General features: G+C 40.7%; 1 protein-coding gene across 3 annotated transcripts; it reads right to left on the reverse strand.

Moving 5' to 3' along the window:
• Positions 1-280: 280 nt before the first annotated feature.
• TBPL1 (TATA-box binding protein like 1) lies at positions 281-15,705 on the reverse strand. Of its 3 annotated transcripts, none has more exons than XM_056342418.1 (7): positions 15,514-15,705; positions 8,828-9,013; positions 8,121-8,203; positions 7,175-7,238; positions 4,589-4,692; positions 4,393-4,487; positions 281-3,908 (listed from the first exon to the last, which is right to left on the reverse strand). In XM_056342418.1, exons 2-7 carry the CDS (start codon positions 8,960-8,962, stop codon positions 3,865-3,867), a joined length of 525 nt encoding a protein of 174 aa, XP_056198393.1. In that variant the 5' UTR covers positions 8,963-9,013; positions 15,514-15,705; the 3' UTR covers positions 281-3,864. The 3 variants fall into 3 exon arrangements, with proteins under 3 accessions (XP_056198393.1, XP_056198391.1, XP_056198392.1); XM_056342416.1 differs by having other exon boundaries at positions 281-1,537; positions 15,514-15,702; XM_056342417.1 differs by lacking the exon at positions 15,514-15,705 and adding an exon at positions 15,311-15,444 and having other exon boundaries at positions 281-1,537.
• Between the last annotated feature and the right edge of the window lie 8,056 nt (positions 15,706-23,761).

The raw sequence follows: 23,761 nt of genomic DNA on the forward strand, positions 1-23,761 counted from the left end.
GGTTGAGCATTTCCCATGCTATTCCTTCCCTTCCATAATTTCTGCATGAAGTCACTACAGACGGCCCCCATTTCTATACCATCCCCTCAGCCAGATTAAATACATTATGCTAGGTATTTACTTCTTCAGGATGTTCTTCCACCTTTCTTTCACAGCTGTGACTTCTGGTACAATAACAGCTCATGGTTTTCTATTTGTAGCACCAAGACTGTATATTACCTGCAGCACACAACAGCAGTGTTACATTTCTCTTCAGTGAGATAGGGAAAAAAGACATACATACATTTATACATATTTATTGTGTCTTTTTAAAAAGTAGCATTTGCAGTTACTTTTAAGCATTCACCTCTCTTCTGCTTCAAATGTGCACTTATTGAGAGAAACATCTACTGGCTTCCAAGTCCAAGATTAACACCAATAACAATACATGCCAGAATCAAGCTTCATTGCTTGTTGGCAGCTCCTGTCATGAAAATGTTATACAGTAAGAAGAGTGTAGAAAAGGTCTGTGTTAATCATTCAGCAATAGCCTGGGGCTGGATTAGCGTGACCATACCATCTTCTTGAGTTGAAGCACAACACAACTTTCCTGAAAATCGAAGCTCACATAGTAATTTTTCTCCTTTTGCATCCAGTCGCTGGACAAGGCAGTTGGTATTTCTACAGTAGCTTCTTTAGTTGATAAGATTTCCCCATCATCTACAGGAAAACACTTGCTGTAGAACTTTATATTTAGAAATGTCTTTTCTTCATGTAACAGCAAGAAAATACTTGAAGTCTGGCATGTAATTAAGGGAACAAACCAAATTTCATCCTCGGATAAACATACGTAACTACTATAGATTTCAATCTAACCCACGCACAATGTTTTACACATACTACAAATAGAAACAGAAGGTATCAGCAAAAGACTATTCTTACATTGTTTCAAATTAATTTGCAACTATACAATTTTAACTGTAATAGAAAAAGGGAAAGGAATATAACAGAACAGGTATGAAGAGAAATATTTTCCAAACTTTTATTTGTGCACATTCATCAGGTGAAAAAGGTAACTTTTACAGCTTCTTTGGTGCCCAATATTCAGCATACAAAAATGTAAAAGACTATTCACAAATAAAACACAAGCTCAAACTAAAAAAAAAAAAAAAAATTATGTTTTAAAGGTAGTGCACATCGTGACAGCTTTGCTTATGAATACACAGAAATTACTGCAAAAATAAATAGAATGTCTTTTTAAAAGCAGCAATTTCATATCTTGTAAACTTCCGTTTTTACAATACAGCACTGTTAAGAGTAAAATCCAAAAGAACTGGAGTTTATACTGTGGCCACGAGCAAGTAAAAGAGTCTGTATTCCCCTGCTATGGTTGGTCCAGTTTTCCTTTTTGCTTTTAGTCCAATGTGCAGCAGTCTTTAAAGGTGCTTGGTTAGGGAACCTAACCATCAAGTGGTGATTTATAAAATTTATTTCCTGCTTTCAAACACGAATGGGTAAATCTGTTCCACAGCACTGGCAACAGCCTTTACGTTTGGCCCTGAGACATATTTAAAAAAAAACAACAAAGCAGTAGGGAGAGAAAAGTCAGGGAATCAGAAATTAAAACAATCATAATATCTGTAAAATAGCCTTGATATTTTTAATTACCACAACCTTATACTGTAGTCAACAATAATTTCTCCCTCATTTCTCCCAATTTAATGTGGTGTTCCTCTGACCGCTTTCACTTAGAAGAGAGTCTCACATGAAATCTGCAAGATGTTTTACAATGGTCAATGGCTGGACTACAAATAATACTGTCATTTAATTTTGTAATAGCTTTTTTGATTTACTGGCTTAAGCAGCCCAGAGAAGGCAGCAAAGGCAAAAGAAATTATTTTACTTATGCTAGTCTTCTAGGAATTTGTATTACTCCAAGCCTAGCCACTTTTATCTCTTGTTTTAAAAAACTACCAACAAAAACTACCACTACATAATACTGGATTTAACCCACGCATGTTTCAAGCAAGTTTATATTTGAAAATTATGGTCTATTACTTCCTGGATTTTGCAAACAGCCCCACCACTGATCTCAGGTCAAAACCTGCAAGCCAGGAAATGGTTACTGTCTCAGGATGAAGCATATGAAGATTAACTATCATGATCTATGAGCATTTGGGGAAAGAAGAAAAATGAGCTAGTGATGCTTTCCAACAGTACTAGATCATAATGCAATGAACAATTACAACTGCAAATAAGCAAGCAGTAACAGCCAGAAGAAATCCATTCTGGACAGAAGTCTGGTGATGCTGATGAATGAAATCAGCAATTTCTCATGTGCTTTGATGATTGTGAACTCAGGGTTTTTTAACCTCGTTTTAGACTTCAAAAGTTTCTTCCAAGTATTGAGAACTGTTCAAAATGGTTCCCCAAAATCATGAATAACAAGTCAGAACTTACTTATCTAAGTAATTATGGAAATATTGTCTAAATTTACATGCTCAGTCAGAAAGAAAATGGAATGGAATAGGATTCTTTCTGTATTTTCAAACTTCTCAAGTTAAGCACTCACCTAAAACAAGCCTGGTGAATGGTTACCTGCCTTCTGGGCAGATACTGCACCTTCCTTAAATTTGTTTGCTATTATAGAAATGCAATTTATAGAGGAAGCCATCAGAAAGTGGCTGCAGGAGTAGGCAAACAGTTCTTGTAAAAAAAAAAAGCGCTACTCTCTAGGTTTTAAGACATGTAAAAACTGGATCGTCATTGCAGGGAGGGTAAGAGAAGGAAAAAAACCCCACCAAACCAAAATGAAATCCCAAAACAACCCTCTCATCACTCATTTTAGAGGAAAAATTAATACTACTTATTACATATAATTTCTTTTTCTTTTCTTTTTTTAATGTAACTCTTAAATATTTTTATACTTGTTCCATTAAAAAACCCACGTTCCTGTTTTTTTTAATAGCATTTCTAATTATGTATCTCAAGAGTTAGTGGCATGACAAATACTATGACTACAGAAACATGAATGGTCAAAAGGAAGCTCATCTGAATGCACTTGAGAGGGAGTACAGCAAGGCTGAAAAGTAATTTAAAACATTTTTAGAACAAGAAGGGTAAGACCGTGCACATTTTTTCCCCTAGAAGGCAGGCCTAGGCAAAACAGAAGCCTTAAAACCCAACTGAGATATTTCAAACTCACTCTAACAAGTAGATCAGAAGGAAGTAAAACTTTGATGTTTACCATATTTGCCTTAATATTAGAATGAGCAATTCTGTAAATATGAAAGTGATTTTGTCCCCTTTACAGAGTAATAATAATCTTACAGGAAGGCTAAATCTTGTTAGGAGGATGGCAAGACACACTGAAAGCCTTTTATTACTGCAGTGATGCTCAAGCTTCTTACGTATTTTAAATTTAGTTTCCAGTTTTGGCTAGACCAGTTGCTCTGTTCAGAACATTTACTGTTATCTTGAAATCCTTTTTAGCCCTATATTTTCAGATTACCAAACATGGAGTTTGTCTTCTTTAAAAAACACTTCTGATATTTTGTGAAAAATGTTCCCCATAAAACCTAGGTATTTGTTAATTAAGGAAGATCTGGAAGTAAAAATCCCTACCCAACTTCAGAATCAGTAGCTGAGCTCTAACAACTGCAAGACAATTCCCGCTTATGTGATATAAAGTGATGGTTTTAGTTCTGTGTCATTTTAACAAGTATGCTCTCAAAAACCTGGCTTCTCGCATTTGGAAACCTGTGGTGGACACCTCACAAGCAAACATAACAAAAAATGGAAAATAAAAATTAGCAAAAGAGGAAAAAACATAGCATGGCGTCTCCAAGACCCAGGACAATGACATCTCTGATTAGATCGGAAAAATCACTGATGCCTGTGATTCAGGTGGTGGTTCTCTCTCAGTTGAGCTTTAACAGAAGAGAACACAAGTCTCAAGAACTGCAAGTATTGGTCAACTTCAGTTATGACAAAATGCTATCCTATCCTATACATTTCCATAAATCTCCAGTTTGGAAGCAAGTATTTATGAAAGGGATGTTAATGCTACGTGCAGTGTAGTTCACAACACTATGAAGATGAAAAAAAGGAAGAAAATTAAAATATTTAGGCAAATAATACCTGCATTCTCTAGTCCTATCTCAATTCTGGTTTTATAAAAAAAATAGACTACATACATTCAATCAAAGTAATTTTTGAGCCTACCAATAGTAACACTTCCTCTACAACTCTTCTGGCTCTTCCACTAAAAAACAAACTAGATGCTAGCACTGGGAAACAAAATGCCTTCAATGTATCTTCTGACTGTTTTAAATGTCTTCCTTTCCTAAACCTACTAGCCCTGAAGTTAAATATTCCCAACAAGTTAAGTATTTATTTTTGACATCAAAATACCTGTAACTGTGATACTGCCTGTGGAAAAAATCTGTAAGGTAGCTCTGAGAGTTTTTATTCTGTAACACACGGCAGGATGAAGTTCTGGTTCATAACTAGAAAACAAAATAAAAGGTAAAAAAGATAGATCTAAAACTGGAAAAGAAAAGCTTAAGAAGCATACAAAGACAACAATTCTTTAAAAATCCCACCGTACCTCGCATGAGGTCTGTTATTCTTCGTAAATTCTGGCAATCTGATCTCAAAGGGCATGTTACACACTGCTAAAACATTCACAACTTTAAAATCTGTGAAAATAACCTTTTCAAAAGAGAGGAAAAGAGATATTAGAAATTCAGTTTCCAGCAAGGCAGATATATGGGTAGCAAAAATAAATTTAGAAGAATACTAATCAGAATATTTTGATGAGATTTCAAAAAAAACCCCTTCTGACTGATGCATTTCTTATAGGAATCTAAACAATGCTTAATGGACTCAATCTCTTGCTTTATCCTTCTATGGTACGGTAACCATTGAACTAGGTACTTCACTGTTGTATTATATGGTTATAATACAGTTTAAGAATGAGACACAGAAACGACTCACATTGCTGTACTAAACACCTCCAAACTGAAAATCAACTAAATTAAGCAGCTCATTGAACACCAAAATAAACAGAGAAAAAGCTTAAAATTAATTGTTACAAAAATCTTACACAACCTGAAAGCTTCTTTAATGCCTTGTCATTATACACCATTTTTATTAAAGCGAAGCATATGAATAAAAGTGAAAATGGCTTTGTTTCAAATCTCCATTGGCCAGTATGGCAAGCTGTTAGTCTACTCTGTTACTTTCCAAAACCCAGCTCAAACTACTGGCTTTCAGTTATTTTTTACCACAGCCATTCTAGATGACAATAAAATAGTCAACAGACAATTCCTAAACAAACAAATGCACTGCTGAGAAGTCAGTGTTGCCAGCATCACTGAAGAAACTTTTGTTCATTTACCAAGGTTGCCTAAGCTTAAAATGCCCGTTCCTCAATCAATACTTTTTAGAAGGACTTGCCAGTAGAAACAACTTATCCTTATAAAAAGTCAACTATCGATTTAATCTTGAAAATACACTGCACTTAAAATTGCTTATAAAACTTGGTGCATTCCCCCTGGAAGCACTGTTCACCTCACTAATTTAATGTTCCATTCCAACTTTAAGAGGCTGGGTCTAATGTATGCATTTGTAACAGTAAGCGTGTCTAACTTCTGCTTGGGTCTGATGCAGCATTACTGACATCGTCTGTCACCACTGCCTTTATGTACTACAATCAAAGGGAGCCTCTCTCTGCCAAAGGACAGCCACTGTGTCTAATTGTCTGTGGGTAAACAGCGCAACTGACTACCAGGAAGTTTTAGATTATTAAAATGTGTCATTTTAAGCCATTCACTTTGTTGTTTCATTGCTATGAAATGCAAGTGGTGTTTTTGACTGGTAACGTTAACCCAAACCCAGAAAACAGAAGGGTGTCACGTCACAAGTATTTTATTTGGCTTATTTCCTGCTGTGCAACCTGACAGCACAGAAGTGCTTTTTCTCCCCTCTTCCAATTAAAGAACCTCAAATCTGCCCTTAACAAGATGAGCTCATATCTGTTATTCCATCAGAAATGAGGGAAAATTATGTTCAAATGACAGGCTTATATTCTTCAGCACTCCCTCCAAATAAATCTTTCAAGATATTGTAAATTCTATCCAATTCTATCTATTCCATCTGTGAGTGGTTAATCTATTAAACAAATTTTGTTGTTCATTAGCCAGTGAAGAAGCATTACTCTAGGGCACCAAATGGAACTGAAATCCACAAAATAAAACTGCTTGTCTTTAACCAGCATCTGGAAAATGTATGCTGACACAAAAAGGGCATCCCAGTATGTGAGGTTCAGGCTGATGTTTGGAAAAAACAAGAAGTGTACTGAAGAAGGGAAATTGCCATTGAAGCCATAACAGAGCAGCGCGATCGGATGTAAGCTGGGTAGTTTCTCCTTTCTGAGGCTCTTGATCTCTAGTGTGCATATGTGATAACACTGCCTTGCTTGCACCCTCCGCCTCAAAGGGAACAAACCCCAGAGATAAAAACAGTCTACCAGCTCAGGGGGAGCACACATCCAGTGTTGTAGTACCTCATGTTGTGTCTAAGTTGATAAAAAAGGCTTGCTTATCAAAATTATCCATACAAAAAGCCTACATGACTGCAAGGGTATAAAATCTTGACTCAGAGCGCGCTTGATGGAACTCCCCCTCAGCTGGCCTGAGATTCCCTACCATCATCACACTGTGCCTTCCCTGAGCAGGTCATATGTCTTATTTACTTTCTTCCACTTGTAGCTTACTATGATGTTTTAATCAACTCTGTAGTCTATTTTTCCTACCTTTCTGTGTGTTGCTTATTATAATACTATCAAGGGTGATCAACATATGATCACTGCCTCCATTATATTGAGTGGTAGTGGTTTGCTTGTGAGCACTGGTTTATGGTGTTTATTAAAGTAATCATATTAATCACACTGTGAGTCCTAGTGTTTGTTTGTACCACTCAGGCCCATAACTGGTGAACCAGATTCCCCACTCTGAGTAGTGGGCAGGAAGTCTATCATTGGGTCACAACAGGAGTGGGAAGTCTGTCAGGTCACAACAAAGTGAAAACATGTTCACTGCTAAATTGTTACATTCCCTCATTTTTGTTTCTTTCTGAAAAGTGGTCTACCAGCATTGCTTGAGTCATACAAGCTCTTTTTCATTAGAATTACCTGAAAACCTAGTTTCTGTAGACTACGAGCTAATCGTCTGGCACCAAATTTAGCTTCTTCTTCACTATAGAGAAAGAAAAGAATCTAGCATTAAAAGAAATGAAGCATATATCTGAGTGCACACATACCACAATAGCTACCTTAGACTACAAAATGAACAGTTGTATCATGTAGTACATGAACCGTGATCACATGAACAGTCTTCATTTTATCCTACTGTACATGCTACATTTTAACTATCTAGATATTCAAATGGGAGTCCTTTATGCCCCATTTAAAGCATATCTTGGCACTTGGCTCCACCTGAAGTGGGAGATGTATTAGATTATACTAAATACCCTTACAATACAAATACGATCACGGGTAGCCTGGATTTAACATACTGAACAATCATCTCCCATACAGAAAGTATGCAAAATTACTGTTGTACCTTATCCTTACTCCACAATACAAACATATCTTAAAGGAATTTAGCTGTTGAGTTTAGTGAGTCTCAGATGTACCCGAGCTGATAGTCTGCTTTTGCTTCTTTCCACTCCCTCAACATCGCACAACTTGATCAAATTCAGGTGGGTTTTTGTGAAAGAACAAGAGATATCCCTCAAAAAAGGTCATTCCTTCCCAAGTTTCAAGTTCTGGCTAAAAGCACAGAAATCTTGAAGAGCTCTCAAACGAAATCTCTAGGATTTTCTTCATAAAGTAGTCTTCTCTGTTTCTCTCCCATAAGGCTGAGCTAATGTTGCTTAAGATTTCAACTCAGACTGAAATAGCCACTTCACAGAGAAAACTTCCTCCCAGATACACAGCTTGGCAAAGATCTGTGTGTGATACAGTGTGAGTGAATCTTAATAGTGGCAAATACTGCCTCTTGCCATCTTAATTTACAACATTGTATTTTAAAATACACAAGAACTTAGAGCTAGAGAAAGAATCTTCATGAACTCACCTTGTGGCTCCTGTGCAAATAACTTTTCCTGAGGACCAAATTGTGGCCGTAATCCTAGGTTTCCTAAGCTTCATTAATACTTTCTAAAAAGAGAAATAGAAGTGTAATATTGGGAATTAGTGGTAGTTAGTTTCATACTGGGGGAAAAAAAAAATCAACTGCTATAGACAAGCTGACTGTTACACTAATTCTTTCTTTTTGATAGCCTTGAATTGTTCCTTCATCTCTTTCAGTAATTAAAAAAACCTAGCTCCCAAGAAGATCAAAATAAGCATGGAATATCGCAGCTAGTGATTCAGTGTTCACAAAATTGATTAAATGAAGGTATTTTCTTCTGAATAAAAAGCTGCAAGCCATGAGCATTGCGCTAATTTTTTATTACAGTGACTCCCACATTACTGACTCCTTATCAGGATATATTTTCTTGACAAAACCATCAAATTTTGAGAGGCAAAATGGACTCTGAGGTGTAAGAGGTCTCAACACATACCTTATTCCCAATATTCACCTCACTAGCTACAGTCTTCTGAGACAGTATTTACCCACTCCCCTTAATGTGCATTTAGTGTATGACAGACTAAATGCCTGTCAAGACAGAAATACAGAAATAAAACTATGCTTTTCTTTATCCACCCTACAGAGATATTGATGCCTAGCTTAAGAAACATTTGTAAAAACAGGTATTTGAGGTATGTTGGATCTCTTACCCCAACATCACGCTTGTATATCACATTTGCTCCTTCTAATGCGATCTTCCTCAAGTTTAAATGACATCTTGTTCTAAAAACACACACTACATTTGTGATTAAAATGTCCAATGCAACATCACTGTCCGCATCCATTGGGGTGATTTACAACTCAATTTCCCACCAGCTCACCATGAAGATCACATCCTGAGAAACAAAAATAACAAAATTAAACATACCAGCAGAAAATTGCCTATTAATACCACTGTATACATCCGGCCCTTAAATGAGACAAGAAGCAGAAGTGACTACACTCTGACTCATTTAAGTTAACTTTGTGTGGGGAGGGGGAGTGTCTGCATCCTGTATGCTAGAAAATACGTTACTTGTTTGAAGACATGCTGCCAGACTTAACAGAAATAGTGTATATACACACATGCACATATGTATATATGTGTAATATATATGCCAGTTAAATATGTTACAACTCTCTACCGACTATATTAGGACACAGTAAAGATTACTGAAACTTCTTCCATAGCCCCAGTGGATAATCTTTCCTCAGCTCATTTGAGGATGTCATTAGACACCTCAGGAAAAAGCACTTCTCTGACTGCTGAAGTTGATAATTCTGAACAGCTTCACATTTCTGTTGGAATGGACGAGCCTGCTGAATAACTCCGAACTAACACAGGTTACACAAACTGCAGCCTGTAGACAGCCTGCTACTACAGCTTTCCCATCTTCATCCAGCACTCTTGGCCTATCTCTCCCAGTATAATACCATAACAGAAACTATACAGAATGTCCTGGTGGCAGCAACAGCCTGGGCTGAGTCGCAGTGGCCTCTCACCCCCTTCTGCACTGCCCACAGGAACTGCAGAGAACGAACAAATTCTACATTCAGAATAAAATTGAGTGTTGCTGAGGAAAAGCATGAGTAACTGAAGGCACAGGATGCCCACCCCATGCCCGCGCAGCAAACTAAGGCAGCCAGGAAGCATCCAATCTGCCTGTGCACTGTGAAGGTGACATTCCTAACACACACTTCAAGAGGGGGAGGAGGATCATAAGACGGGGGAGTTGGGCTACCGCTCAACCCAGCCTGAAACTCCCTGACATCTCTTCTGGGAGCATACCAAAGCCAAGACAGCAGACATTTCAAGTCTCAGGTGAAGCATTTGGGGAGAGGGGAAAAGAGCAAGAACACTGGTATATAGTGAAAAGGATTTACATCAAAATACTGTAGGTCACTACGGAATTTTTCTTTGTAGAAGAATGTAAAAATCTTACATTTAACTCCAGAAGTAGCTTAAGTAGAATACAGCCTGAGATAGAGGCAATATTATCTCAATCCATTCATCTAAAATTTTAGCAGTATTTCATCCAAAATGAACACAACAGAAAGCAAAGAGCAAAAGCAAAGAGAAATAGTCAAATATATGAAATGCTTTACATGGTCACTGCCATGGAAGAAGCAGAAGACCATGCATCGAGAACTACCATATACATATCTAACACACGGTAACACATTTATATCACTTTATATGTTTTGGCCTTACATTCTGTATCAGAAATCTTCAAAATACAAAATTAACATTACCAGTATTTTCATCTAACTGTGATGAAACATCATGCCATAGCCTCTAATCCAGAGCTCACTCAAGGTGCATATTTGACTACAACTTACTGACAATAGAGAAGTAATAAACTACAAAGCAGATGTGCATGATGTACTGGGTCAACTGCTGTGATGGTTGCTGTTTCTACTGTGCGGATTGTTCATGGCTGAAAGACTTATTCTGTAGTTGTTGGCTTGTCCAATATGAGAAAAGGCAAGATGGGTGATAACACAGAAAAGAGATGAAGAAACAGCAAGAGAAAACCAGAAAAACCAAAGGATGTGTGTGTGGGATGGGAGGAGGGGGAAGGGAAGCAGGGAATGATGAGAACAAACAGTAACTAATCAGCATTCCCGGATCCTTTTTTTTTTTTTTTTTTAAACACCAAAAATTATATGAATCCTCAAAGTTAGAAATGACTTATCCCATCTGGTTTTGACGGACTACTACAGATTGGGTTAGTAATTTATGGCACCATATCCAAAGATAGCACATATGCAGATTTTGAATGGCATGCATACAGGCAGGGCCAGCTCAGAGCAAGGAGGTGGAAGCTGTGGCATCTTCAGACAGGCATTTGTTTTCCACCCTGGCTCCAACTCCTGGCTCTCGCCAAGTTCACTTACTGGAACCCAGGAACTATTGCCATGTAAGAAAACAAGATACCTCCAATCAGCAGCGTCGCCCAATTATCAGCAAGTGTTTACTGGGAACCTCAATCTCTACATTCTGAAAGAATACCACTGTCGTGCATAACGGCCTTGAAAGGTTGCTAACCTCTAAGCAAACCATAACACTGTACAATAACATCCCCATAAAACCCTGATGGCTTGTCTTAAGCAAATCTAAGGAGAAAAGTCATGTGTTCATTCAGAACAAAGGAAAAAGTGGTTGAAAGAAGAAAAATACAATTTAAAAGGAAGAGATCTATCATTAAAGGGGGATCTAGAGGAAAAAAGAACATTAATATGCTGTGGAGCTGTCAGTAAGGATGTTTTCAGCAATTATGGTGTATTCTGGTTAGAGGTACAATCTACTCACGTAGATTTTAATGGGAGAAAAACTATACAATATTACAGTAGTCCCCATTTTCATTAGCCATGTTCTGAAAGTTCAAGAAAGTTCTGAAAGTTTCTGAAAGAAAATTCCCAGATATTTAGGGAGGTGCTTTTTAATCTGAAATTTCGTTTGAACTGTAGCTAATATTCTAGACTATTTTGTGACATTCAGTTAAAAGGGGACATAATTTGTTATAGAAGTAGTATCTGACTTCAGCATAAAAATACTGAAAACTGCCTTTTTTCTGCTTTAATGTTACTTGATCTAACAGAAACATGTTAAACTTTTCACTCAAATATCGAACATTTCAAATATTAATCACCAAGTTTCTCATTCATATTGAGAAAACTCTTTATTTGCTGCTGTTAAATACCACCTGTGTTCTTTGAAAACCTGAATCATAAGTGTCAACAATTCTGAATACATCCATTCCCATTCAGTGTATAAATACAATGTTAACCTCTTACAATGCATGGTTTAGAAATAGCAGCTAAACCAAACTGTTTCTAGACTTGGATGCTTCTGTCCAAGCAGTAAACATAACCTGTTACAACCTCTCTCTGCCTTAAGTGTTCATTTGAATGTCACACACTGTACTGACAACAAAGAAGAAAATCTAGAGAAAAGACGTCCTGCTACCTTTCTTTAGAAAGTCTCGAAGAAACCCAAATAGGAACCATATGAACAAAAGCAAGATAAACATTTTTAAAAAATAGTAATATATCCACTATATAAAAAAAATCTGAAGAACATGTTTATAAAAAAAGTGTAACAATGTTCTCTCTAAAAAATTATATATATATATAAAAGAAGAAAGATAGATGTCGTTATTTATACATCTTTCCAGTTGCATGGTTAGCTGGAACACAGAAGTCCTAAAAACCACTTGGATTCTCCTCTTTCCCAGTTTTGTCTTGTCTTCTGTGCTATTGATACACACCACTGTATCCCTGCTGCATAGCCCTGACCCCATTACATTATTTCACAAAAAACTGAATTTCTCCATTTCTGTCTCCTATCTGCAAAATGGGGAAAATAATGCTCCCATGCTTTTACAAATATGTTTTGAGATCAAGCAACAGCCTTACATATAAGCCCATTACTATTCCATATTTATGCAGTTACACTTGCAGAACAGAGGGACTATGTAGAAACCAAACATCTGGTTCTTCCCAGTTCTGCATTTGCAAATGCCTAAGTTGATTTTATTGACCCCAGCTTAGGTTTTGTTGGTTAATTTTGCCCAAAGGTTCTCTCATCTGAACCTTAGAATTCTGGCAGCTTAAATCTCATTTCTAAAATTATATTTTACCAGTTAATGCTAATTAAATAATAGGCTAAAATTGAAAATAAAATCATTTACTTGTCTATACGTGCAGCATTTCTTTTGAATTATGTACTTCATTCAGCTTTCTCCAGCACCAAGAAACTAGCCAAATTTGATTTCAAATTCTCTTGCACCAGTGTAACACAATCTACCCCGGCACAGAAAGAAACCTTAAATATATCTCTGCAAAAGTTTGTATTTTATTTAAAAAGGAAAACTTAAAAGTTTATTCTTTCTTTTCAACATAGATTTCAGGGATACATCTGGAATATTACCCTAAGAAATAAAAAAAAGAGGTGGGGGAAGTGGATAGGCAAAGCATGATAATGCACATAAAAAAAAAACCAACAACAAAAGCTAACTCAAGGATATTTGACACTGTAAAGTAATATATTCTACACTGAAAACAGATAAATTCCCAGAATAAGAAATACTTGGGAGGAAGGAATGAGCACTTAAGTTCTTAAACAAAGAATTACCCATACATCCCCTGTTAGGCCCACAACCCTATTTTACATACCATATAAACAATTATGAAGACAAACACCCTGCACTGAAATCTTACAATCTTCAAAAAGTTCCAAAACAAACCAACCACGCCATCATCATCAAAGAGAGAAGAAAGGCACTTGGGACAGGGTATATAAACAAAGTATTATTTTAAGCTTTTGGCTACCTTTGATCCAAGAAACTCAAGAGCTATGAAGGTAGATGGGGGTTATCTAACAATGGTTACGTTAATGTCAGAACTGTTTAATAAACACCTTTTCCACCAGCAGCCTAAGTATAAGCAACTTCTACTGGTTATTTTTAACCTTGCTCCAAAACAGTTCACCAACTGACCAACCTCACAAACAGTTCCAACAGCCCAGCTGAAGGGGTATGTCACTACTGTGCCAGTAAACAATTTGTCAAACTAATGCCTGAAATACATTTCTGAAGAAGTTAACAGGAATCTCCATATGAGAACAGAGAACGCACAAAATAAAACCCATCAGGAACAAGTGAGGAGATTCAATTGCATCCTTCCACTGAAGGTGCCTTTTTTTTTTTTTAAGATTTGTGTTCAGCCCCCCAGGAAACAGGTCTATATGAAATGCTGGAAGTGACAGACCTCTGAAATACGCTTGAATTCTCTGATACGATACAGTCACAGTGTCAGGTGACTACCCAGAACTGAGAGCAAACAGCTACTACTTGTCTGTATAGAAAAATCCTCTGGTCTGAACAACTAACTTAGTTAAACACTGAGCTAGCGGGGCATGGTTTTACTTTTTGTTGTCTCTAGTGGCAAGTTAGTTTGTCCCTAAAGAAAAAGCCCATGTTGTAGCTAATATTCTCACCCTTCAAGATTTGCACAGTCATCACTATTTCCTACAGAGCGAAATAAATATATTTTGGAGAAAGAAAATTTCCAAATAAGAATAAAAGCAGTGTCAAGGTAGTGATTTGTCCAATTAGACCAACATATAGAATGATGAGACCAGCTATACCATAAGCATGTAGACTACAAATGCCCAATCCTGCTGTCAAATCTCTTCCATAAACCTACTGCACCCCCATGGAGCTGGGGTCTTCCAACACAAATACAGCTGCAGGAATAAAGCCAAACAGTTTATAGAACAAGACCAGGAAATGTATTTAAATAATTCATAACAGGCCACTTTCCTCAACTCTTTCTCATTGAAAAGCTCCATTCATATTTAAAGCAAGATTCACTTGCATCCAATTTTGTGCCATCTTTTCCTTATACCATCCAGTAACAGCTGAATGCCAAGCATTAAGCACAAACCTTTAAGTCTTTATGATATATGGAAAATTGTTCTAAGTATGACAGAAGTCAGAACTGACCGGTTAGGTGGCCCTTACAACTTCATAAACATTGTAAGAAAAAGAAGTCTGTTTTGCTGTTACAAAGTATTTTAACACAACAGGCAAGGCTCTAGTCCCCCTCCCAGTCAAACATTCACCATCTGCGCATCTCGACTGAGGAAACAGCACCGCTCCTCCTGTTCCCGCTGCTGGGAATCTCACCCAGAGCCCTACACGCACCAGTGTCACACCACTCAGGTTAACAAATAAGTATCTTTTTTCTCCCCCTTTAACCCCAGCCGAAAACTTCTGCGGCCAGCACAGCAGAAACAAAGCGCAAGAAGGCGGCGGCCCAGCCACGCCGCTCCCCGGCCGCTCGGCAGCGCTGGGCTGTGCCTGCGCTTCGGTACCTGGAGCAGCGCCGGCCGCCGCGGCAGGGACGGGGCTGTACAAAGCTCCCGGGGACGAGCACGCCGCTTCGGGACTGGGCCGCGAGGCAGCCCCCCGGGGGAGGCTCGGCAGCTGCCGGGGAACGGGCCACTGCCCCCCGGGGACGCTCGGTCCCCCTTCCCGGCACGGCGGCCCCTGGAGCGCACCGCCCGCCCCAGGGGGGAACGGCACCGCGGCGGGAGGAGCCGGAGGGGCCGCGGCGAGGCGGGGGAGGCCCCACGCCGCCCCCCTCACCTCAGGCTGAAGGGGACGGCGGGCGAGCGGGGGGCGCGCAGGGGCCCAATGGCCCCCCCCACCCCCGGCACTACCCGCGTCCCCCAGGGCAGGGGCTGCGGCCGGGCCGGGCCCGCCGACCCGCGGCCCCTCGAGGCGCTGGCGTGGAGGAGGAGGGGGAGGAGGAGGAGGAGCGCGGCCCGTCGGCGGGCGGCAGCCGTTACCGTGCGGGCGGGCGGGCAGCGGCGGGCGGGGCGGCGAGGGGGTGCCGGTTGCTAGGCGCCCCGCCGCTGGCGCCCGGCGGCGTTCCGGGTCCTGGGCCGACTCCCCGCGACAATAAACATTCCCCAGCGCCGCGGGCATAGACGCGGCGCCGGCTAGAGCGGCCACCGGAAGTCGCGACAACGGGCGGGGAGGAACGGGGCCGCGCTAGCGGCGTACTTCCGCTTTCGTCTGCCGCCCCCCGAGGCGCGGCGGGCTGAGGGCAGCGGCACCGCCCTGGGCGGGGAAGGCGGGCGGGCGGCTCCGGGCCGCCCCGCTGTGGCCTAATCGGGCAGTTACCGCGCCGGTCCTCGCTCCCCGGTGCTGGGGCGCGCCTGCCGCCTGGTGTAGTACCGGCGCTGCCTCAGCGGGCCAGGCTGGCGCAGCGAGGCTTTTACCCGCAGCTGTGCCGCGGCTCCCGTCGTGAAACGCCCCTGAGCAGCCGCGTGGCTTCAGCGGTCCCTAGGGAGCTGCCGAGGCCGCCCAGCGGGCAGGGAATTGTTCTGGAGATACTTTTCTGGCCGTGCAGCGGGAGGCCTCGCTGTGGGCCGCTCTGAGAGCCACTGCCTGCCTGCTGCCAGTGGGCCTGTGGTACACAGCTTTTGGCCAGCTGATAGAGGCTTGATCCCAACCACATCGTCTGAGCACCTTTGCCAACAAACCAGCAGATCTGATCCAGTTTGCAGATCAGATGGTGTGAATGCTCACAGCATGTATTTCTGTGAGGTTACTTGCCCTCAGACCTCTGTAGTTCACTACGCACACATTGATCGCTGGCTTGGCAGCTCCACGTGTGCTCTCTGACCAAACTGTGTGGTCAGTGCTGGTCTTGATGTGATCCAGCAATCATTAGTTGAGACTCAGCAACAGCATGCTGCCACTACTGCTGCTGCTGCTGCATAATGTGCATGTTGCACTGCGGCAGGGTTCTGGTCGCTGCCTGTTTTAAATTTAAAGCATTTATAGCAATGTTGTTTGGTACCAAAGGGATAGTCTACAGCAGCAAACTGTGGTATCTTGGTGTGTGAGCGGATTACTGACCTCAAGTGAAACAAAGACAACTGAGAAGCCTCAAATCAAATATTCCCAAGTCCCCTGAGGACTGTGTGTCCCTCAGCATTTTTTTGACATTTTAATGTTAAAATGACTAAAGTAAGACTGCTGCTCTGTACTTTTCCAATATGCAGCTTATTTAATCTTTGCAAAGTGGGCGCATGGGGCATGCTTTGAGGAGAGATGGAAGGGGTCATGGGGACACAGTGGGGGTGGTTGGGATGGCACTGGTTCTGTCTGTCCAGGCCAGTCCTCCAAATTGGGCACTGTCCCACCTATGGTGTTTGTAGGGAGCAGAGTCTATGCTGAACTGCCTTTCAGCTACACTTAACATTTTCTCTGGGAAGAGCTGTTTGGTGTGCTTGCCTTGGGAAGCCAGAAACAAATGGGTGTGGCTGCAGTGTGGCCAATTAAGGACCCACCACCCAGATGGAAGAATGAAATAAAGTTGTGAGGTTGACTTTAGATTTATGAAGACACATCAGTCTTTATATGAAAAGTATATATCTCTATAAATATGTATGTATGTTTATATGCATGTAGTGCAGAGTATTCACTGTATTGACAGTTTTCTGAAATTTGGGGTTGTAATTATGTGCTTCCCATGTGTGAAGTGATAGAAGAATAGCTTTAGTTCAAGATATAGGGAACAGTATGAAATTTAAAATTTGAAGTCTTCAGAGTTGGGATGTTCTCCTCTGCTAGATTCAATCTAATCCTTGAAATCCATTACTAGGTTCACTTGTCAAGAATATTCATTTCAGATTCTTGCTTCAAATCAGCTGCAAGTACATGAATGACAGTATTGCTTGTTAAGGCCGGCTTTGCTTCCCTGCTGGCAGGCTGGCTTTGCACCAGCCTGCGGCAGCACTGCCAGCCTGTGGTATCTGACAGAAAAGGATTTACCACCCTCAGGTGAAGATAGTCAAGTGAGGTGACCTTTTCGAAACAGGGATTCTGAATTTAGAGCAACTGTTACAACAGTTGGAACTCTGCACAGATCAGCAGCATTTTCCTGGAGTGTCTTAAGGCTGTTTTAATTCTTTGTGGGCTTCAGCTTAAAGGCTCTGAGTCATTACAATTAACAGTGCCAATGTGGGCTAGACTGTTACGATGTCTTCTCCCTGACAGTTCTTTCAAGGTTCTATATAGTTGTATCACAAGAGATGCAGATTATTTTTTTTTTCTGAATAACTGATTGCATAGGCAAATTATGAAAAAAGCTTTATAAACCCTGATTTTGCTTGAATTCTGACTGAGCTTCTGTTTTTTTAGTATACTCATAAAGGTCTACGTAAATCTGACACAAAATGCCTTCTAGCAAATACACATCCATTTTCTGTCTTCACACGCTTGCTCTTTTCAGGATATAAGTTTTTCTAGCAGGTGTTCCGCAGAAATGTGCAGTCATCACTGGACATTAAGAAAATTGTTTTTTACTGATAAAGAGATGAACCTTACCATTTTGAAGTTTCGGCTGCTTTTTGGCGTGAGCTTTTCCTGTTTAGACTACAACATGTTTTGAAGATTTCATCTTTAATTATTTATTTGGAAAATCTGCAAATACATGCAAGTAGTTATGATCACATTAACATGGAATGCAAAGAAGGGGATTGGGCACATACCAAATTTGACATGTAAGTTTATCAGCTGTGCCTGCAATTTTATTCCACACCTATATAGTTACATAACTGATTATCCGGTCTTTATGTTCCCCCTCTCCTGGTCTCCATCCCTCTGTGTAATTCAAGTGGCTTCCTTCACTAGTATGACTGAGATGTTAAGGATTTCCCACCTGCACGAACTGTGTCCTCATCTGCCTCTTGCTATTGCTTGTTCTAACTTAGCAGATGCTGTACTGACATCAAACAGGGAAGGCACAGAGGCCACTTCTGACACTGTTACTTCCTTACCATGTGACTTCGTTTTCCTACGTGTTTGTTTCTCAGTCCCTAGTTTGGGACGTAAAGAGGAGATGGAGTTATAGGGAGGCTGTTCCCTGTGCTTGGACATTCTGCAGCATGAAATCATGGGCTTCTTGGGACCACCAGCACTAGCACAGTAAAAATAAGGATAACTGAACTTTAGGACACTGCCCATATTTTTTTCCCCTGTAATTACAGCAATGAGAGTGAATGAAGATGCCATTTAATTATGTTGTTAATCAGCTGTAACTGCAAGTTTCTGTAAAAAAAATCACACATCAAACTGAAGCAAATGCTTGGTTATCTGGATTTTCTATTTTTACAGGATTAATTTTCAATCGGATAACATCCAGTGCAAGGTAAACTGTAGTGTAGGGGGCAGAGAAGAAAGCTGGATGGCCCTCTGAGGCAGCCCACAGAGAAGGCTAGATGAAGCGTTTTATGCAGCTGTGTCTTAGAGTACTGTGGGCTCTGTGCAGAAGACTATATTGAAGTATTTGAAGGGGAGGTACCAAGGAGCAACCTGTCTTTCGCACATTCCATAGAAATGATATTGTATGGACTGGTCATCAGCTACATGCGCATGATACAACAGGTTAATTATGAGACATCTCCCAAGCTGGCAGGCAGCAGGGAACAACCGTAAACCTATGGCAGGAGATCAGCCAGGGAGAAATCCTTCACTCCAGGGCTTGGTTTATCAGGTGAAACTGTAAAGTCAGCTGTGCCTTCTCACACTTTTCTGATGATGTATAGTATGGTAACCCATGCCATTACTGTTAAACTGTTACCTCCCTTCTGTAAGTGGCACTTAAACCAGCTCCACAATAGTAAAAAATCTGTTTAATTTTATAATATATTATTTTATATATTTGTATTTATATACATAATTAATAAATATAGATACTATATAGTATGTAAATATTTACGCCATATTTATCTGTAGTATATATATATTACCTAGTGTATATGTATATTTTATGTAATAGATATAGCTAGGTATACTATTTAATAAAATATAAGCCTATGAAGAACATGGTAGTGAAGTACCCCAAAATAAAAGTCAAATGATCAGGGTAAAGTTTTTCTTTAGGATACATTTCTTTACAATAATTTAATAGGCACCTGTAGTTTCAGCCTCTACAACTGAATGGTATTTACAGACTATGCATACCAACCTTTGTTGGCAGTAATGGAAAATCACGGTGAAATTGGTAAAATCAGAAGACCAAGTATGAGGGAAACTGGGGAGAAAGTTTACGGGGAGATAGTAACATTGGCTCCTCAGCAGTCTCCCTGCCGTGCTACGGGTAGCTGTAGCCAAACAATCTGGGGAAGCTGACCTCAGCTCGCCCTGCCAGCTCACATCCTGGCCCAGCAGAAAGATGTTAGGCATGCACAGACAGCACCCACTGACTGTCTGAAGCCTTCCTGTGGACTTTAAGTAGGGGAATATCTCAGTTCCAGATCTTTGCGTGAGATTGACATGCTGCGGCTGCTTGGCAATGGCAAGAAAATGATACTGAGGGCATACGTCAAATTTTGGCATCAGGGAACTCACAGCTCAGGTAGAAAAGGTACTGCAGAGCTTAGTAGAGTTGGGCAACAAACAAACAGGGGTTTTCAATGTCACAATTTAGGATATGATGTCACCTTGAACTTGGCCCCTTGCTTCTAGTGACCTCTAGTCCTAACGTATATTACTTATAAGATACAAATAGCAAAGAGTGTCCTCACTAAGAATGTTTGGCCCATAAAAGAAGATAGCAGGCTGATCTAGGAAACAAGTGAGAAGAGCTCGAGGCTGGGATGAGACAAAGGTATCAAGTACCTTTACTGCTCATGCTTCTAAGGCTGCAGTAACACAGATAAATAAAACAGGGCCAAGGCTTATTTCTCGTAGTGCTTGGCTGTTAATAGGGTCCTTGGCGTGCCTTCAGCCTGTCTGACTAACTTCCTCCCAGAAAATATCCAAGCACGGTTTGAGAATAGTGTGTGCCAGGGACTTTGCCCTTTGGTGAGAGTGGAATAAAATGCAGGTATGTGTGGATGTGACCCTGGCCACAGCACTGGCTGTTGGAGCCAGAGAATGGTCCATAGCCTGTTTTGTCTGTACTAGAAAGCGTAGATGCAGACACATAGCCTGAAAGAGAGGATCCTTCCCCTACACTCTTCTTATTCCTATCTTTATAGTGAATTCAAAGAGCAAAGATCCCTGGCGATTTCAGCGTGCCTAGGAGAACAGCTCATAAGTTTGTGCACCAGAAGAGCTGGTGCCCTGAGCCTATATCAAGCTTATGTGTGAACCTTCAGCCGGTCAGCTGTCAGCTTTGTGCCTCTTTGCCTTCCCAATGATAGCGACCTCCTATAGAAAACCATTTGGTCATGAAGTGACAGCAAATGTTCCGAGGTAACTGCCATCTTCTGTTTAATTTCTGCATTGACTCTGAGGTGCCAGCAGTATGAAAGTTCCTACATAAGAACAAAACTGTGTTATCAGTGAGGAAGAACTGCCCCCATTCTGGTCAGTTCAGCCATCAAAAAGCATCACAAGAAACAGGATGCTGAAGCAAGAGGCCGTGCTGACACTTGGATTGCTTGTTGCACACGATGGTCTTTGCCTCATTCCTGATGGGGGAGGGAAGTGCTGCTGCAGCAGCCTGGGAAGCCATCCAGTGGGCCAGTTATCTATGTGAGCACATCCCTGGGAATGCTCACTGCCTGTGCCTGCTCCTCCTCCCCTGCTGCTGCCGTGCAGGATTTTGCAGATGTTCCTCCCAGAGAAGGCAGCTGCAGCTCTCAACCTCTCGGTTTCCATCTCCCCGGTGGTCTGGCTCCACTGGGCTGTGATGGAGCTGCTGATAGTTCGTGCCTTCCCCAGCCCATCCTTTCATCAGGACGGAGCAGTAGTCAGAGGAAGAGGAATTATTCTGTGCCTTTTTCCCCCTTTCCTCCTGTCTCCTGTGTAGTTGTACCCTTCCTTTTTTTCCCCTAGTGTTTCTGATCCCCATTTCTTAATCAGCGTGTATGTAAACAATCGAGAGAAAATTTGAGTGTGTAGATAATCCATATTTACAGTTGGATACAGTCTTATAGTTTACACAGCAGCCTGAGATGTAAGTAAGGGTTGGGGTTTTTCTCCTTGCTTGTGGAAAGCAGCCTTTTAGAATTTAAAGTGAAGGAAGGATTTGCATTGTTTTTATTCTCCTGCCTTTGTTATGATCTTTTTTTCCTTGCAAGGAGGTTTGGATCTTTCCACTCCCCATGCGAGGACGAGGATGGTGTAGCTGTTTGCACGCATGTGCAACGGCTTGAAAACGCATTTCATCTGTTTACAAGTTTCAGTTTAAGGGCAAAACTCTAAGGCAAGAAAATGCGTCATCTCAGGACTGTTGTGACCCTAGGGTATGGCCACGCCACATTTGGGAAGTGTGATGACTCTATGCCTAGGCCTACTTTTAAGTAGTTTTTTATAAAAACCTACTTTAAGTGGTTTTTATACAGCTAGCTCAGATAAACCAGTGCCTGAAGTGAACTGAAGAAAAATCAGTTACTTGCAGAACTTTGCTGGGTTTGGAGTCTGCCGGCAGCCGTCCTTGCAAAGGTAACACATGCTTTTTTGCCGTCCTTCCCACAGCATAACTTTTAGGTCAGACCTATGACATCTCAGAGTTGAAGAAATTCACCAAGCCATGACACACCTGTAGCTTTGCAGTAGAAAGAAAAAAGCCGTTAATACTGGTTGTGCCGCTTCCCACCCATAAAGTATGCTGGGCTGAAAAGCATGAAGCAATGCGCAGCTGAATAACAAGCACAAAGCTGTATTTATCCTGTGGGGCTGCATTTGCAGCACCTTCAGCCTCAATACAGAAATTGTCAGTGCTACACGGGCCAGCAATGAACATGGACCATTTGAATTGCTGGCTGTTGGGAGAAATTATGTATGGAGGTTTTCTAGGTGTATATATACATGGAAGTTACAGAATGCTCTGTTGTTTGCCACCACAAATTTCAATTTCATTGAAACTGAATTTCATTTCAATATCATTGAAATTTCTTTTGAAAACCTGTCCCTTTTGGGAGACTATGAGTGATTATCTACATTCAGATATCCATACAGAAATGAGAAATCCTCTGCACTTTCATCAGATTATACCCTCCACTTGTACACCAGATACATTTGAGTTTTATTCTCTTTTAGACAGCTTATTACCTGCAATTAGCTAATGTCTTTTGCATTTATTTTTTTTACTACAAATAATAATGAATCGCAATGACAATGGGGTTTCAGCAAATACTACCTTTTGAAAAATATATGCAGTTCATTTACAGGGAAGCACGTTTTTCCGGGCAGACACAGCTGTGGAGTTACCAGTACAAATGCTTCAAACAAACCTGTGCTTGTGACCCCGTCATTGTATCAGGGGTTCAAACCAGCTTACCTACAGAAGAAACGACACAGATTTTCTAAGTCTTTTAATTTCCAAGGTGAGCTGGGAGTTTCAGCCTTGGAGGCACTTCAAGGAATAAGGGGTCTAGCATATGTTCTCCTTGGGCACCTTGCAGCCTGGGGGCACGACCATCACCGTGGCCTTGCTATCCTGGTCAGCGCCCAGGACAGCAAGGCACTGTGCAGGTGTCTGCAAAGTGGCATTCTTGCTACGCTGATGTTTTAGGATGGCAAATTTCTATCCCAGAGAGAGGATAAGATAAGCCTAAAATGTATTTTCTGTAAGGGATGGAAAAATGCTTGCTTCTAAAGACCTTAAAAACTGTGAAAACTGCTGCTAAACAGTGCAATGTGAGCAGCGAACTTGGGAGTCTGAGCACTGAGTGCAGCTCTGCAAATAAGGGATTTTTCTAATCTCTAGCTGAACTGAAAAATGGTTGTGAAGTAGTTGGGTGGAACTGGGTTTCCTTCCATTTAGAAAAAAATAAAATTAAAATCAGTTGGGACTAAACTATTTTTAGAGGTTTTTATCTTACAGTTATAGATAGTTATATTTATCTTATTTATAATATATAAATTTATAATAGAATTATATTTATCTTACAACACATAGGCCTATAAGCAGGTTTTCTATTAACTTGTATCCTGTGATTGAAGCAGTGTTTGAGGCTTCATCTACAGCTGGCACCCTGCTCTGTATGCTCTGGTATCTGATAAGGGCTGGGTTCATGTTAAAACCTTTCCTTTAGTTGAAGAATTTAAAGATTTTTTTTTCTTTTCTCT

Source organism: Falco biarmicus, chromosome 6 (genome assembly GCF_023638135.1).
Source record: "Falco biarmicus isolate bFalBia1 chromosome 6, bFalBia1.pri, whole genome shotgun sequence".
NCBI classification, from domain to species: Eukaryota; Metazoa; Chordata; class Aves; order Falconiformes; family Falconidae; genus Falco; species Falco biarmicus.

Excerpts from the sequence above, each read along its gene's own strand:
- TBPL1 (XM_056342416.1), bottom strand. The coding sequence starts at position 8,962 with ATGGATGCGGACAGTGATGTTGCATTGGACATTTTAATCACAAATGTA. Across the intron at positions 8,204-8,827 it reads TATACAAGCGTGATGTTGGG|AAAGTATTAATGAAGCTTAG; the intron begins GTAAGAGATCCA and ends TTCTCTTTTTAG. Across the intron at positions 4,693-7,174 it reads TACAGAAACTAGGTTTTCAG|GTTATTTTCACAGATTTTAA; the intron begins GTAATTCTAATG and ends TCTTTTGAAAAG.